Here is an 18,320-nt window from a genome sequence, read left to right as displayed (position 1 = left end):
TTGATTTATGCAGGCTGAGGAGCTGGGTTAGCATTAAACATGTGAATGTTAATGAACAACAGACTCAGTTTACTAGGAATATGAATTACAGTGTGTGTGAATGAGATCGGTGAGGGAGGCGGATAGTGGATGAGAATCACCTGTAATGTTTTTGAGCCAAATCATTTTTATTTGGAAGTGCTAAACTGCCTGAAATGAAAGTCATTTTGAGTTATTTTAATTCCTGAGCTGGTAGCGAGTTCCCTGGCTGTAGCAAACCCCCACTTTTGTTAACAGAGAAACAAACATGACACTACAAAACTGACAGGCTCTAAGGCAAGAGGGAACTGGATTGGAGAGAAGCCAGCCCGAGGCTCAGCCCTTGCAGGACCATACATGGGGCTTTCAGGATATGGACTGAGATGATCATATCAGACTCCTTCCATTCACTAGGAATAAAAATAAGCTTCAAGACTCTCTGATCATGAAAAATTATGAAGATGTGACTCACTCAGTGCAACCGAGGCAACAACATCTGTCTCAGTCCAGAGACACTAGGAAGCAATAACTCACAGTTGGATGTTAACTCCAAGACACACTGCTTTGAATCATCTCAGTACTGCCCCAGTAGAGAGCTTCACAGTAGAAGAATGATTAACAGCACCTGTATAGTTATCCAGACAGATATATCCTGGTTGCTGGGATAAGTACTGGCCACTCTGCTGCTACATCTAGTGTTGTTACGGGATTTTTTTGAGGGGGACTACTCTACAGCCATTCCTCAGGGATAAAAGGGACCAGCCTCTCTGATAATGCAAAGAGAACTGTCTATGCTATTTTCTAGGTACAATGCATTTGTAAGCATTGCATTGAGGCAATAGATACATCTCTGTATTCTCTCTCTAGAGAAATGATAAACTCCTCTGCATAGCTAAACAACCTGGGAAATGCCAAAGTGATGGGTAACCCAATGTGAAGAAGTTCTTACGATATGACTCTAGAAAATAATATGAGAAGCAAAGGAAACTATGTGCTTCTTGCAGTGCTTCAACTTATGCTTCAAATGCAGTTAGAACATGCTGAATGATTGGGAAACTCTCCTCCACAGGTTATGGCAGGCCTATTGGAAGGTGAAAGCTATTTCCCAGGAGAGAGAAAATGGTCCACACTACTCACATCGGCTGAGGAGCTACATGATTCTTTTTGACCTTGACTCAGAAATACTGAAGAACTACAAAATACTAAGAACGAGACAGAGTGTTCTGATTTTGCCAGAGTTGTGGAGCATGGGGAGGGAGGAAATGAGAAATGATTATCTCTAAGCAGTCTGTATATAATAGTTTTTATCTTTAAGAGAGGAATTTGCTTTCAAACTAGGAGCCAATGCTTTAAGAAGAAGTTGAGTCAAAGGAAGCACAGAAATTTCTCATGTTTGATGCAGCTGCTGTGTTCCAAAGAGAAGGAAGAATTGGACTGCTTCAAAGCACTTGAAACACCCCATAGGGATTTTCATTTTGTATTGAGATTCTCCGAAAGATCAATATTTAATGGAATAGTACTGCAAACCTCAATTTATAGCACACTGTACGGGATCTTATTGTTGTATTGCTACAATCAATTAAAATACGCAGCTATATTTTACTGGTTTTGGAGACAATAAAATATTTTTAATTACAAGCCAGCCTTTTCCTCAAGCCTCTCCAACTGACATAATTGCAATCAGAAAGGCTGTATTTAGATCCAGAGGAATATAATCCTTTCTTTTCCTTTCTTAATATTTAATTCTGTGACATTTTTAATGCTTTTTCTGTGAAATACACAGCATAGAAACACATTATTACATAGTACCAGAGATAGAATTTAGTTTTTCTAATTTGGGATGACTGTGAAGTTCACTCAAGCGATTTCTTTGTCTGCGTAACATATGCAGAAACACACAGCAACAGAACTACCATACCTCTTACATGTGTGTAAGTGTCTGAAAAACGTACACTTATGTATAAGCAGGTATAAAAATAGACAAGAAAAGTGTTAACCCAACACAACTGTCACCAGGTGATATATTCATATCTAATGAAATCATAAAGTAGAAAATGTTATGTTGTGTTATGAATCTCAGTACAGCCATACAGTAGACAATATGCTTTATTAGAGCTTGAAGGCAAATGAATCTTTTTGAGCAATGTATTGTTTGATCCACATTTGAATGAGCTCTGTAACTAGTTCTAGCCAAGGGTGTAGACATGAATCTACATATGCCGTCAGGATTTTCTTTCTGTGCCACACTTAGTCAACTTTTTCGAAGCTCATCTACTGTGTAGAGGTTTCTACAAAAAAAGAAGGCTAAATTACAGCAATTCAAGATACACAGTCTCAATCTGCTGGTTCTTTCTTCACTTCCATAACATAATTAAGGGTGGTTTTACAGTCTCTTATTTTCTTCTGAGCTGTTAAAGAAAATACTTCATTTTCATATTTTGTAGACTCATCTTTTGCACCAGAAGAAAGATGAAAGAAAAAAAGAACAGCACTTCTGCAGATTCTACACCTTGGAGTGGGTTTTCACGTTTCCTGGGCTTCTTCACTGTTCCACTCCACAAGGCAACAAAAGCCACTTTGCAATGCCAGCTGCTCTTCTGCTGCATTGAACTTCCCTTCCTTCCAGTTCAGTTCCACCAAAAGCTCTGCACCCTGTGACTGGGTTTACATCACTACTATCAAGCACAAGACACAGAGAGATTCCAGGAATTAAAACATCTTTATGCATGTTTCTATTTAATCCCTCCCTAAATTTCTCATAGAAATCATGAGGGTCTGCAACGGATTTAGTACAGTTGGTCTTTTATTTGTCTTCAGATTCTATAAATGCAAAAGCTCCAAGAAAACAAACTAATATGAGATTCAAATACTGAAACTGCTTGAGGTAGCGTGCTTCTTTGCCTCCTATAAAGGAGGCCACAGAGGCCACAATCATGACTGAGTCACTATCACAACACAAGGCTCCATCAAGGAGTATTCTGCTCTGTTATCTTAGTGTTGCGTTTGTTAATGACTAGTTCATTTCTCAATCTTTTTAGGACTGCACACGGAGTGTCTTTCATCGTCGTATGTAAAGAAATACCTTCATTAACAATGCTTTTAGGACTGCTTCCTTTCATGGGCTGACCCATGATTTCATTTTTAAGGAAACAGTTACCAATAAACAAGAATGAGAAACCTTAGGCAGGAAAAAATACCACATAAACTGCAGCCTGTAAGCTTATGTGCTGCACAGCGCATGTTGCAGTCTGAATTCCATCTAAGTTTATCCCATCAATCATTCTTTTTGTTCACATGGTGAAGGGGATATTTTTTTAATGTGTGAATGATGCCCAGTCCTCAGGCTTGTGCAGTGCCTGTTGAATAGAAGAAAACAGTATTATTCTGTAGAGAAAATGTTCTGTGCCATGTCCAACAATGAATTTATCTCAAAGGCAATTTTTCCTCCTATTGATGTCCATGCTTAGGAATGGCTGTATTTCCACTAATGGTGGTGCATCTCTTATCAATTTCTTTCACATTCAAGAGCAACATAACTCTGACCTGGCCAATCCTTATTCCAGAGGGACAAGAAAAGCCTTTAAAAATTCCTGTCCAGGTCACCAGAAAAGCCTGCTCTTCTTGCAATTGTAACATATTGTCTATCAGAGTCCCTCAGAAGGAAAGGCAAAATCTCATTCTTTCAGCATCTGCTTTCTCTCCATGAATTAATTTAAAGAGCATGTTGTGCCTGGGTTTCCAGGGGCTGAGTCAGGCTTTGGTCACTGTGAAATCCACTTTGCTATTACTGCCGCAGGATTGTTGGCCTCACACACCAGCAGTGGGCCACACCGACACAGAGAATGAGCGAGATCCTGCTGTGTCTAGCATGCGATGCCTTGACATTACTTTCTTGCTTGTTATCCAGGTTTTAAATTGTCTGCTGGATTATTCAAAAGGCTTAACTCCTTTAGGAGCTCTATGACATGGGATACAAGTTATAAAGTTCTGCTTAAGAGCTCATGAGATATTGTTCCGATACAGAAATATTGACTTCTTTTGGTGCAATACAGCAAATGCTGGAGAGTGTTTAATGTAAAATGTGGAGAAGTACATTCAAGGTGGAGCTGTTAAGTCCCCAGATCAGCTGTTTTTCTTGTAGCCAGCCTTTCTTTGCTGAAAAAAGATGCTGACAATCTCAACCTGGGGGCTCAGTTTGGAAGTCCACCTTGTGGGCTGGGGCTCCGTTCTGGATGCAGGGCCCACATGCACAAACAGAAAGAAGCAAGTGCTCCTGCAAGTACGCTTGCATGCTCTGCCCCCACTTCCCATATGGCAGTGGCTGGTTGTGCTGAGCACCAGGCTGTGCGTAGGAGGCAGCTTTAGGCTGCTTGGCCAGTGAGTGCTACTCAGTCAATTGTTCTTCATCCTCCCCAAATGTATGGCGGCAGGCCAGACGGAAGCATGCTTTGGGCCAGAGCTGGCTCCTGGGTATGACAGGACCACTCTGAGTACCAAATTTATTTCCATTTGACAAATTTGTCATACTATATCATTAGGGCTACATCTATTTAACAGTGAAAATAAAGCTAAATATAGCCAGACATGATTTATGCAATGTCGCACTGATACACAGAGAAAAAAGCTGGCAAAGAGCTGTCCTTTGGCTCAGTTGCTCAGAAAAGAGATAAGATCATCCTTTGAGCATCCTTTAAAGAGGGCTTTATCAGTATCTGATTTTCTCTTGCTTGAAGACAATTTTGCTATTCATACTTATCATCCATCATTTTGTTTGCAATGAAAAAATGCCTTTACTTAAGAAATAAACATTTAAATATTCCCCATAGGGTTGGAAGTGTATAGCTCATTGATAGGAACTGCTGTTCCTGTTGTATTCATATCCACTGGGTATGTTTCTGGGTATTCATATCCACTAGCTTCAGGCACTTACTATAAGAGTTTAGCTCCCCATATAATCAGTAGATACAGGTAAATGCCTTGAGAGTGTGATTCAGACCACTCAATTTAGGGAATAATTGCATATTGCTAATGCCATTCCTAAACATCTTGCATTAGGAACCTGTAGACTCTGGTCTTGAATAAAGAATTCAAAATTTGGTCTGTTAAGCAAGAGAACACAAGAAAGAAAAATCCTTAACTACAGAAGTTTCCAAAGGCTAGACTTTCAGTATAGCAAACAAGACATGTAAGAAAATGAGTAAGGCCTGTATCTTCATATCACCCTTTCAATAAAATAGGTTACAATGAATATAAGTAATAAATAAAGTAATAAATGAATTATTTTACAGGAAAAATATTTTTAAAAGGAGGAAACAGAAACTCAGGAAGCATGCAAAGCAAGCTTACTATGTCTTCTTGGGAATGACCGAGAGGAAGAGACAAGAAAGCAAATAAGCCCAGATTTGTGGCTTACAGCTGTTGCCTCTGAATTTCCAAGGGTATGAAAGTCTAATATAAATCTATAGTTAAAAGAGAGTTTTGTGGAAAGCCCTGCAGAACACAAATACTCATCTATAGCAGTGCATTATCATAAACCTGTTAATTTCATGTTTATCATGAAGTCTTCCGCATCCTGCACAGTTGGTTTCTGTGACAAGAGAAAATGCAGGATGATAGGTCAAGCTTTTTTTCCAAGAATGTCTTGTTCGCATTATTTCTGAATAATTGTCTGCTTTCTAATGGCTCTGCAGCACATATTGTCTTTCTGAGTCTGAATTAGAATGGCTCACTGCATTATGAATAAGCCTTGGCCAACATAAACTTCCGTGTGGGTTAAAAGATGCCAACAAATGGGAAATGGTGTGCTGAGACAGGTGGCTTCATGGAATGAATACACTACTCTCCGGGGATTCAGCTGGGGAAATAAGCAAGCAAGCAAATGAAAATTGCAGAAGCAAAAAACAATACCAGCAAGAGAATTCCCTTCCTTCAGATAGATCCTATCAGATTATTACTGTCAATAAAAGCATGAGCTCCTTCAAGTGAAATCCAGGCTCTATGGAAGTCAGCGTGGAATCTACTGACTTGATTTTGGCTAGAATCTTCATGCTTATGCTTTACAGCCCAACTTACATTATTTTGAAATATTTCTGAGGGTATGTAACAATAGAAAGCTTTTTCCTTTAGTATTTTCTTTCAATGAGGGCAAGAGCGTTTACTGCTGAACAGCTAAAATGATGAAGTGAAATAATGTACATAAATCGTTATACGTTGAAGTTTGGTTGGGTGCAATTGCATCTCTCTGTACTATATAATTTAAAATGCCCAAATATTTCGCAGCTACTAATGCATGAACATTAATCAGAATATTCTGACGAGGTTGGCATTATTACCCCAATGTAAAAGGAAAGCCTATATAAAAGGAAAACAAACACGCAAAGAAGTCAAGTGACTGACTGAAAGCCACAGTAAAACAGTAGCAGAGCCAAGAATATACTCCATATATTCCAGGGTATCCTCCATATTCCTGACCCCAAATCTCCTGTTTCACCTAACAGACATATTCTCTGTAAAACCAAAATCTTTCACTCACAACAGTGTTTCAACCTGATGCAATGAGAAATGACTGCGATATTAAATCTCCTTCTCCACAAATGCTTTGTGACCTAATAAAAGTTCAGACCACTGCAGCAATTATTCTCCAAGCAATAGGGCTAAATTTTAGTAATTTTTCAGTGCCACCGTTCCGATTAAGTCTCCTCCTCTCCATAGCCTACAGGCTGAGCTTAAGAAAGAATTTTGCTGTACCAATGCATTAAACTCAGACCCAATAAATCAGCAGCTATTATGGTGTCTCTAGAGCTGGATGCTTGTTGTTTTTGTTTTTGTTTTTTTTTTTCCTGAAGAAAAAAACTGTGGGAGACATTAAAGGCATGGCAGATACTGGAAAACTATAAAGATAAAAACTGAGATGGGAAGGTCTTATAAAAATATTGATGCTAGTCTTCACTCAGTTACTCCAATACAATTCTGGAGTAAGACTACTTAGAAGACTTTGGTATGGAGCATGCTTTGATAAGGAACTTAACATGTGCACACTGTACTGAGATGATGAGAGAGCCAGTTTCATGAGGTACCAACCTGCAAGTTTCATGAGGTACCAATCATTTTAGTGACATTAAGAAAAAGACATTAAAAATACATACTGTTTTAGCCTGCTTTCGATATGGTGACATTTAAACAAAAAGGAAATAAACCCCACAAGTTATTTTTATGTGCCTATTGATTTTAAACTTGAGCTTTCTAGTACAGTTTGACTAAGTTTTAACTATAGAAAAAAAAGGACAGCTGCTTTTCCTATCCCCTCCTCTAGCACTTCTCATCCCAAAAAGAAAATACTCAATCAATTTAGTTCAGCCTCTTGATGTGTGTGTCAAAGCTACATATAAATCTCAGCTGAGGAGCCAGAGCTGTCAGAACACTATACGTATCAGAGCTTTAGACTAGGTGCGTCCAAATAGCAAGATAAACCTACCGCAAGTGACAATCCAGAACAGTCATGAGACACAACATAGACAAGGAGGACATAGAAGGAAGAAATAAAAATTAAAACATCCACACACAAACAGTAGCAAAAACCATGGAGAAATGACCTTTTTTGGTAATGATACATTCTTATGATGATTTGCCTCCGGTAGTAACCATCTCATTCTCCAACTGGCTTTTGTGCAGCTCTATGTTCTACTTGAACAAGTACAAATTGCCTGCAGCGTAAAAGGGTTTCAAGACTGAAAACCTAATTTCATTTTTCACTTTTCTCCTGCTTTACAGTAACCAATTTTACTCATAATCTATACTATTTCATAAACAATTTCTCATTCAAAATATCAGATCAGAAGCTGCGTTCAGCAAAGTGGACTTTTTGAAGCATAAGTCTTCTAACAGAAGACAAAATATCATTCTTCTTTCTGTACTGTCTAGCTACCATGTATGACTATTGATCCGACTGAGTCTGTGTATCAAAAGGACCTTTAACTATGTCTAGCTATATGGCTATAAAAGGATTTGGCATGTATCTACAGGTCAGCACCAGCAGGTCATCACAGGCAAATCAGAAGTTCTCTTTGACAAACAAAACCAGACTACGATTGAAATTACACCTCTGGAGGCTGATATTTTAGATTTACCAAGTGCTACTCCCTTTCAGGTTTTGTGTGCTTAGGGAGCTAGGATCTTGCAAGATGCCAAGTGCCTATCAACCGTTATTACGCACTCTCAGCTAAAGGCAGCAGGTGATTAGCACTTGCAGGTTCAGCCCTAACAAGGACTTAATTCATTAAGTGATCTTTCTGGTTTTTGGAAAACATTTCAGATCTTTTGTACTCTACCGTGCCCTTTACAAGGGCATTAGATTTCCATCTTGATTTTCAATTACATTTATTTTCTTTTACATTAAAATTGGCTTCTTTAAATAGCCTTCTTCCTCTTTCTATTTTATGTGAGAGCCCTAAAGTGATTCATTTCTCATTACTGAAATATTTTACATTTAGCACTGCGTTGACTTCAGCTTGGGTATACTACAACTTGCACTGATAAATCAAGATTAAAGTGTCAATATCAGTCATGCTGAAAAAAAAGAAAGACAGGCAAGATTTCTTAAATTAGGAATTAAGTCAGTAAAAGCTATTCAATGCCAAGGGCTTAAATTCATAAGACAAATCAGACAAACTGCTAAATATGAATTTAAGAGGCTAATTCTAGCAGCCTATTTTTGAAAACCCAGACAGTGGAGAGGAAGCTTGCTTGGAGAGTGTGTGATGCATCCTTCCACTTATTAAAAATATGACATTTACATCAACTAGGACTCTACCATCTTTAGGTGTAACTCTGTAAAACTAAAGCATATTGATTAAATTCTGAAATATTTGGACAAAAATATTTTAAAATAATTATACAGATTATTTTGAATGGACTCTCCAAATCTCTCATAATCTGTAGAACATTTCAAAGTACAGAGATGAGCTTCATGAATCTTTTTTTAATCAAAATTTCCACTTAAAAGATAAATATTAAATTCATTATTAATTTTGTAACGTAATTTTTCATTTAAAATATTTTTGTTCCTAGAATCCTTGGTCATTTATCCACGTCCTAAAAAATATAATTAAAAACACGTAATTCTATATTGTAAATACAACAATGGTCTTACATGATATGGAACAAACTCCACATAAATATCAGTCAACAAATTCCACATTATTTGTCCCACAAAACAGTATTGGGTTTGTTATCATTAGTGTCATTGCTACAACATAACAAATATCACAAAGAATATTTCCACAAATATAATTACAGTTCTTCCAAATTATTCTTGCTCCAATAACAGGAAGCTGGTTAACAGTAACCCAAAGTAACCCAAAAACTGATGATCTGATTTTCCATGCACAGCTGAGGGGAAATATCTCACAATTACTTAATATTAATAACCTAGAACAAAGTCTATAAATCAAACACAGGGAATCTATGAATGCTAAATCAAGGTGCTTACAGAAAACAGATTTCTTTCACATCCATCATATGGAGAAAACAAAATCAGTATAATTTTTTTTTTTCAAGTGAGGACCCAAAACTTCTGCTCCAGTGCTTTCTGATCTCAGGCTCACTGATCTTCTTACCTCAGGAATGTGACTTACAAGTGTGTCTACATTAGTGATTTAAGGTTTAAGAACCTGGCGAGGTTCTTTTTAGGTGTGAATTCGCCTTGTGCCTATTCTTGGAGTCACGCAGCACGCACTCCAGCACACCAGCATCGTACATGAAGTGTCTTCCCTACTGGTGGAGACACAGCTGAAGCAGTGCACCAGGGTGCTATCTAGTGCGCTCTACTTGTCTGCAGATACAAGGTTCTCCAGCCATTTGCTTTCTTTGCCTGTGCAAGATTGCTGGTCGTGGTACAGCAATCTGGGATGGCTGCACAGAAGTCTGCTTTGTATTGCCTACTAGCTGTAGAAACGTGATGTACACCTAGGACAGGCAACTGGTGTGAACTGTGTTAGTTGTAAGCATGCAATGTGAACGTGGGGTCTGAGAACCAAAACGGACTGTACAAAATCAAACCTCACTCTCTCCCTCATCACTCAGATGATGACACTATATAGTGGCCACTATAAAATATTGATATATACAGCTTAAATGTAAAGTTAACTGATGTCCAGTGCATCAACATTTCAGTAGTGGCTTCTACAATTAAGTAGCATGAACAGGAACAAAACAACTGGATTTACAGTGATTTTCTTTTTCCACTGAGCAACAACAACAACAACAAAATCTGTCTTCTTGGCCATACTTGAAACCGGAAATAGCTATGTATCTTCAAAGCTTATCTAGTATTTTCTGCCAGAAAATCAGAGCTCCTTTCAGGCTCTACTCAGGTGATCCAATTGCAGCCAGTCATCAGGCTCATAAGGCCACCTCATCATCCTTTCCCGATTTTGTTCTTTCCCTGTGATTTCTTATTTGCCTGGAGAATCATGCGAACCTGCCTGGGGCTCTTTTGGAGCAGCTGACAGGCCACACTGGAGGCTGCTTCATTGCTCTACAGTGGCATCCCACCATTTCTGGACTGCTCTGTGAGCCTCTTAGCTACTGTGCTCTAGGCTTTTCCTGGATATTGCTGCTGATCAGCTGGCCCCATTCCTTGAACTCCCAAGTTTGGCTTATACTGCCAATCAATCTGCCTCCAGCCGAACGTTCTGCACACACTAGATCCCAACCTGTGGAAGGAACTACTTATTACTACCATATTTCATCTATCTTCAGCTGAATAAGCATTCCTGGACTGCTCCGGATCAACCTTACCACGGATTTTGGAAAGAAAATTTTGAGCATACAGTATCTTTAAATTTACTGACTCCTACTGAAAGGGTTTTTCAAAGCAGTAATCTAAGTTTCCTCATTATTTTTATTTGAAAATATATGCCTCTTAGTCTTCTTAGCTTAAGAAATCTGACCATGCAGTAAGGATAGATGGCTTCAAATTTATTTCTCCATTCTGGTACTCATTCTCAACAGTTTGCCACGTGAATTCATAGCACCCTAATCATCAGGTAAGAGGACAATACAAAGACCTAGTCGGAAGAAGCTTTTTTTTCTTCCAAGAACATGTTAATCAATTAAGTCTGTAGCCCTGAGAATTAAGTCCCGGTCTTCTGCTCTTTTGACATAAAGCAGACCTGATAGACATGTTTTTCTGACACTGTGAAAAAGATGCTGCTCAAAGGACATCATGCTAATCTTTTCCTCCAAGTTACTCAGCTGACTTACTGCTAGAAGTATGTTCTGTTATCTTCAGCCTCTTCCTCTATCCTACGAATATAATTTTCCCATCATCACTTTGCTGAATTCTCCTGTGTTCTTCCTTTTTGGTTGTTTTCCTTTGTTCCTTTGATTGTCATTTTATCTATTATACTATGCTGTTTGTTTGTCACTCAGCTAAATTTTTGCTCTTCTGTGAAAAGAGATTCAGAGTGTAAAGCTACTTGTTTATCATGTAAGGTCAAGAGTACTGCTAGAAATATAAACATATATAAGCACCATATTTGGTCCTGTTCAAAGTCCTGAAAAAAAAGGATAGTGAAAACAGCTCACAGCTACATTTTGGGGACAACCAAGATACTCTTTTCCTTTCCAGATGAATCATTACATGCTCATTATTCTTTAACAGGGAAGGGAAATTGGTTGACTGCTTTATCAGTGATGCCATACCCCAATTTATCTTTTGTGCCACCACCAAGAAGGCACTGCCAATAATTTCCTTCTTCCCAGAGGCCCTAGAGAGGCAACAGGCAGAAGCATTTGTAGACACATCAGACAGAATCCTTCAAATGCAACTTAAGAGTTAAAGAAAAGGAGAGAGACTTTACCTGGTCTTTCATGGTCTTCCCTAAATCTTTAACATCTTTCATGTTAATAGCATTCTTCCCTCCCTTCTCCTTTCCCTTCTTCTTGTTCTTCTTTTTGAACAAGCATTTCTTACAGAGACAAAAGCAGCAGGTAAGGATTAATAAGACTGCAACTATGGCTATGGCTATTAAGGCCCAAGGTGGCACTGGAAGAGAAAAAGAAACACACACAAACAGAAAGTGGTAAACTGTTAGTAGGATTAAATTAAGAAACAAGCACATTTCTCTCACAGCCAAGCCTTTTTCAATGAAAATGCCTTGCAGCATTTTCAATGAAAATGCATACCTGAGATTCTTTCTAAGATGCCCTGTCATCATGTGTACGTTTCTCCCAGCTAAGCATTTGCACACACAACACCAATTTAACACATCATGTGGGATCTGTTTACATGCCTGGTGAAAAATATCAAGCTAACTTGCAGCTATTTTGATTAATCAACCAGCTTAAAACAATATGCCCAAAATGTTTACACTGTGCAAATCTGTAAAATGCACAGCACATTCGAGAATTCACTTGCTTCTTTTTTAAACCATCTCTACAACCCACCTGGCATTGTGGCTGGCTTGGGTGGGACTGTGTGGGAACTTCCCTCTCTCAGAACAGCATGTGATCCAAGCAGTTGTTTTTAATGAACAGCCTTTCTCCTCTGCCCACTGCTGTACTTGGCAGACTGGCACACTCCTCATAGCAGATGCAGGTTGAGATCACTAGTAAACACTGACCAAGGACAGAGGACTGTCCAGTCCAAGACTATGCTATTAGTCATAATGCCCTAGCACTACCATGGTTTACTAAGTAACTATATTTTCGTCTAAGTTCCTGCAAAGAAAAGCAATGTTCCATTCATGTATTCAGTCCACGGCTCTGGACATAGCTGAAGTACAAATAAATAGTACCAAATACTAACTATGATAATGTGGTCTTGTTAAAGATCAGAATTTTGGAAAGAAGAAATTAAGATGACACTTTAATACAAGTACTTCAGACAAGAATTAATCTTCATAGAAATCAACTTTAATGATGAATGTTCCCCATATTTAAAGAAAATACTGGACAAAACATTAAGTGTTATAAACTGTCATTCTCTAAAATCTCAGAATGCATTCAGTCTATCAGGGCTGCAAAATACTCTCTCAGCACATTACCCAAAGGTCTCTAATATAATACAGAGCAAAAATGAAGAGTGAATCAAATCTGATGTGTTCACACCAGTGAATCACAGAAAAGAATGGACAATAGAGAAAATTAATTGCTCAAAGGAGCTAAGCAGAGTGTAAAGCACAGTCACAGGAATTTCCACTAGAAAATTCCATTTCAGGAACAGGACAAAGCATCTTCATCTTCATACTCTAAGTTTAAGAGCCATATTTCTAACTTTTATTCCAATGTCCTTGGTGATTGATACAAAAATAATGTAGCAGAATAGTTAAACAATATTTCTGTAACACTTCTTGTGCCTCCAAATGTTCATTTAACACAGCTGCTATAAGAGAGAAGCAGTACCATACATAGAGCAAATGAGAACTGATTACTAAACAAATGAATGTTAAAATATAAACAGTGAATAGATTAACAGCTGTTTAAGGGATGTATTTTATGAAGTCATCAGCAACAATTCTGCAGTTAAAGTTGCATTTAGATTTGCACTTATCCCAACTTAAAATCTCTATTTCATGCATTAATGATTTAATTTTATCTTCAAATCTGGTGGAATAAGACTTCATGGAACAACTGGCTCTCCTACAAAATTTTATTTTTTCATCAAAGAACCACTGCCTTTCACTGTTGTGTGTTTTTTTCAAGTTCTATATTTCACTTACCCTGTGGTAGACACAGCCTTTTAAATTGTACTTATATAACATTATGCTTTCCATCTGAGCTTATTTAGAGGAATTATGTCCATATGAAATGAATGATGTGCCTACATTCACCAGCTATCTGCTGTGCTGCCTTGTCAGCAGAGCTCTAAGCATGGCTCCAGGGAAGAGAAGCAGCAGCACAAACATGGGAAGGGATAGTGTAGGCAGGGTTGGCACCAAAGGAGGAAACAAAAGGGACACACTAAGCATCACAGGGTGCTTAGTGTGGGTTGTATATGTATGCATGCTACAGATGAAAAAGCTGGTGTAGACAGCAAAGCTAGGTGCCTGTGTGCTGAAATAAATGTTGTGTAAAGCGGTATCCTGGCACTGTTGCCTCGCTTCTGCAGTCTGAACAACGTAAGGAGCCCTGTGGAGTGGTTCAAACACTTGCAGATATCTTCAGCTTCTCTTTTGTGATGCGTTGTCTGTTCTCATCTATTTGTAATTTAATTTCCACCACGAGCACTTCTGATACAATTAAATGATCAGCAAATTAATATCTGAGACATCAAGAATCATGCAGATTTCCTCATTTATCTCTTCAAAGAAAATACCCTCCTTTTTTTGTTAAAGAAAGCCTAAGTAATAAAGGAAATAATTTTCTGAAGGGTAATCCAAAATCTGGACATTTCCAAAACAGCTTCAACATGCAAGTCTGAAAAAGCACAGCAAAAAAGAATGGATGTTTTCCCTAATAAAAGCACACTATCTCTGTCAAGCAGATGGCTCATCAGAATATTGCCACTGACAGAGATTGCCCAACCAAACATTGCTGGCGCTCAACATACATTTTAGAGTTAAGACAGGTAAAATCTACAGATAGCACAGGCTTTCAAGTGATGCTTGTTTCCTTTCAGAAGCATTATTTAAGTAATTCCAAATGTTAATTATTTTACACAATACAGAGAAGATTTTCCAAACTGAATAAAGACTTGTAAGGTTTTCACTATTTTTATGCTTCCCAATTCATGACATGACATGATCAGGGAGCTTGCTATCCAGAAAAAGATGAGCTTCTAAAAACTAGTTTTCTGCAAAGTGTGGTGGACAGCCCAGGACGAAATGACCAAACTCATTAGTTTCTGTTTTGAAAACTAACACCTGCAGCCTTTAATTTTCTGGCATACGAGACCTATATCTATAAATACCTTATGGATAGCATGTGAACTTTCCTGATATTGCAGAATGGATCACTTCAAAGATGGATAATGGTTAATCACAATTAGCATTTCTTACCCATATGCAATATTTTCAAATAATTTCATTTCCCTGGTGTTCTCTATAGTTTGAAGACTAACTCCATCTGCTTTGAATCAGTTTGATCAGCTTCTGTAGTTCAGTGTGAAACCTCAGGGGGTCTTTGGACATGAATATTGAACAAAGGAGCTCTGTAGCAGATGAAGGACAGTGGGTGACACAAAAAACACAGACCTCAACCAACTGATGAAGTGAGCCAGGAGCTTCCTGTACAACTTGTCTTACCCAATGTCAGCACAAGGGGGTGCCTTGAAACAAGCAATATTCCCCTATGCTATCAAGGAAAAGCTAGTTTAGATATAATTAATGTACGTGTAAGCATTCTGGTATGTCAATGCTATATTCTCTGTTTTGTTCCTGTGGGCAAATAAATAATACTTATTTGGAAAAAGCTGTCATGAACCACTACATGATTCAATGATTCTTAAAGGCTGTTAAAGAAAATCTACAGGAGGGGATCTGCCGATGTAGCATAGTTACTAAGCAAGGTCTTGAATTAGTCTTGTTGATCCAGTCAAAACAGGGCACATTCTAAGACTACATTCAGAAATGCAGGAATAAAGCCTACTATCTGTAAAAGGAGACTACAGAGAAAATAAAATGCATGGCAGAGCAATAGCAGGGAACTGAAAGAAATAAGCTCTAAGGACTGTGTTAACCAAGCATTTTAGGTACCAATTCTGCATCCTCCACTCATGCTGAAGAGCAGTCTGATACGGATGCAGCTAAAGAAATTGTGAACTCTCCTTCCCCTCTCTGTCTTTTCCCACCATGAATGTTAGCCAGGGTTATGTGCATTATTTGGTGTATTTGTAGCCATTTGATTATACAGACCTTTCATAAATATGGCAGCTGTGGTACACTTCCATTGTGACTTTAGTTTGGGCTATGAGTGCACTTATGAGGCAAATCTCTGGACCATTCTCACTTACCATGCTTGGACTCTCATTGTTCAGCAGTCTGGGAGTCCATGAAGATACTAAATGGGAATATATGCCCCCAGAGCTCATCTAGTGGTACTCCAGCTGCAGAAGATCCACAAGCCATGAGCAGACCTCTCAAATATCACCCCCGTGACGTGGGCAGTGTGGTTTCAGGTCCTAAGTACCAACAGCCTCATACTACAGATTTCTTTTATTGCCCTGTACTAAATATAGGTTGTTTCTCAACCTATCATTAAATGTTGTTCCACTGAATACACTAGGTTTAAAGGAAAAAAATTATTAACGAGTTACTCAGTTAAAGAGCTAAAAATTATGCTCTTTAAAAGAATCCTTACTTAGCCTTACAAAATGTCTGGAAGGGTAAAATGCCTTGGGTCTGATACTGACATTTTGGCTAGACAATCTAAAATTATCAAATGCCTCCGAGGACATTTGACTCTAGAGGAGAAGACGGTAAGAAGGACAACAGAAAGTGTGTAACAGTATCAAAGTGCTATGGTCCGTAGGACAGAAAAAAATCCTTAATGCTAATAATTTTCCCTCCTTTCTGTGTAAAACTTTGCTATCTTTAAAAAGGATCTGAAGAGAGAGAAGGTCAAGAAAGAACAGAGATGAATTACAAAGTGAAGACTGCTGTACCAAGAATGCCATCCATCCACTGATCACCCTCATGTAAACAAGAACTGTCCCACTTAAACCAGGGCTGACAGCAAAGGACTATCAGATGCTGGCAGATTCTATATTATTCTACAAAGGAGGCCATTGACATGTCAGAATTGATAAATATTAATAACCTGTGTTTCAGAAGGGGCATGATACTTAATAAACAGGAAGCTGCAATTGCCAAATTGTTGTATGTGAAGTGCACTGTATTAATCTAAAGCTGTGGTAGCTGAACATTGAGAACACTGGCAGTTTTCATTTATTAAACTATAGTTTTATCTTAGCTTTTTTGCACTTACTGCTTCTAATCAGGGAGAAAAGATAATATATAGCTCTATTTACAATTTCTGTACACAAACTCCCCAAGGGCCATGTTCTGAGTACTGGTTTGACTTTCATTAGAAGTTACTTAAAAAAAAAGAAAATATACTGAGAGCAAGGACCCAGGTAATAGATACCACTATTCACAGCAGAAGGAATACAGAAGTGATCAATACAAAGAAAAGAAAATGTTGATACATGCTAGAATGTCATGTAAAACAAGGAGAGAAAACTGCAAATACATACAAATACTGATGATTTCAATACGAGCTTTCAGGCTTATAAGGCTACATTTCCTCACCAAACACCATTATATATGATATCTAACTTTAACAGTGTGTTTTCAACATATTATTTCCACTTTCTTATGTTTATCTTGGATTTTTTATGTGGCGCAAATTAATGGCTTTACTTTTGACCTGTCACTAGAAGGAACTATTATTAAATAGCTTAACGAAAGCTCTCATGCTGACATTTCCCCTCTTTCTCATTTGAGCATTCAGTGTGCTGTTGCATAATGCTATCTCTATAAATAGTTTATAGAAGTTACCAAAGCTTTAACTGAGCTAAAAAATGTGTGTTTTGACAGCAAAAGTTCCCCACATGTAAATTAGCCTGTGAAAGTGCACTGATCAGATGGGCTTCATCGATCAAATACACTCCTGCCTATGACTTATTTTGTTAGCCATAATCATGTGAAATTATTCAAACTTTGTACAACTGAACACTCCTATCTTCACCAGTAAACTGACACTGAATTTAGCAGTAACCCTAAACACAGCTACAAATTCAGCCCATGTTCAGGCTGCTCCTGATGGCCCACTGTACTTGATGTGCCTACTATAGGCTTCCAAAGCTGAAGGCCAAAATGCATAAAATGACTAAAATATTTATCTGAAGGTGAAATCACACAATACTGGTATTTGCAGGCATTCAAATTTATTCTTGTTAGTATTAATTCACTTTCTAGGGCACATGGTAGGTTCTCTGTCCTGGTAAAAACCATCTACTCAACAGCATATCTTCTTTCTACAGAGCAGAACTATTCCTGTCTCTGTTGCTTTCTCCTTCTCTTTCTGCCCTGCTCAGTCTGATCAGCTGCTCTGCTCCTCATCTCTGGAGATGCACCACAGTGGAAGTGAGGCAGATGAGTTTCCAGGTATGACAGGACGGTGAGTCAGCCAAAAAAGTCTAAGTGAAGCTGCCAGGATGCCTCTTTCTTCAGAGAGATCACAAGGGCTTTCAAGCTCAAATGTCAGGTTTCATCTGAATAAATACTAAAACAAATAGCTCCTCTGTTAATCAGCCTATTCCCCCCCAAACCCAAGATGAAACAGAATATAAATAAAAAGGA

General features: G+C 38.2%; 1 protein-coding gene across 2 annotated transcripts in view; it reads right to left on the bottom strand.

The window, feature by feature from the left end:
* SYT1 (synaptotagmin 1) overlaps positions 1-18,320 on the bottom strand; it is a 345,804-nt gene that overhangs the window by 81,320 nt on the left and 246,164 nt on the right. For both annotated transcript variants that reach the window (XM_062568014.1, XM_062568022.1), the window contains exon 5: positions 11,880-12,064. In XM_062568014.1, coding sequence (XP_062423998.1) covers positions 11,880-12,064 — 185 coding nt within the window. The remainder of the gene's footprint in view (positions 1-11,879; positions 12,065-18,320) is intronic.

The sequence above is a fragment of the Rhea pennata genome, chromosome 1, assembly GCF_028389875.1.
Source record: "Rhea pennata isolate bPtePen1 chromosome 1, bPtePen1.pri, whole genome shotgun sequence".
NCBI classification, from domain to species: Eukaryota; Metazoa; Chordata; class Aves; order Rheiformes; family Rheidae; genus Rhea; species Rhea pennata.
Note: the sequence above shows the minus strand (reverse complement) of the source record. Positions and strands in the feature narration are given on the sequence as shown.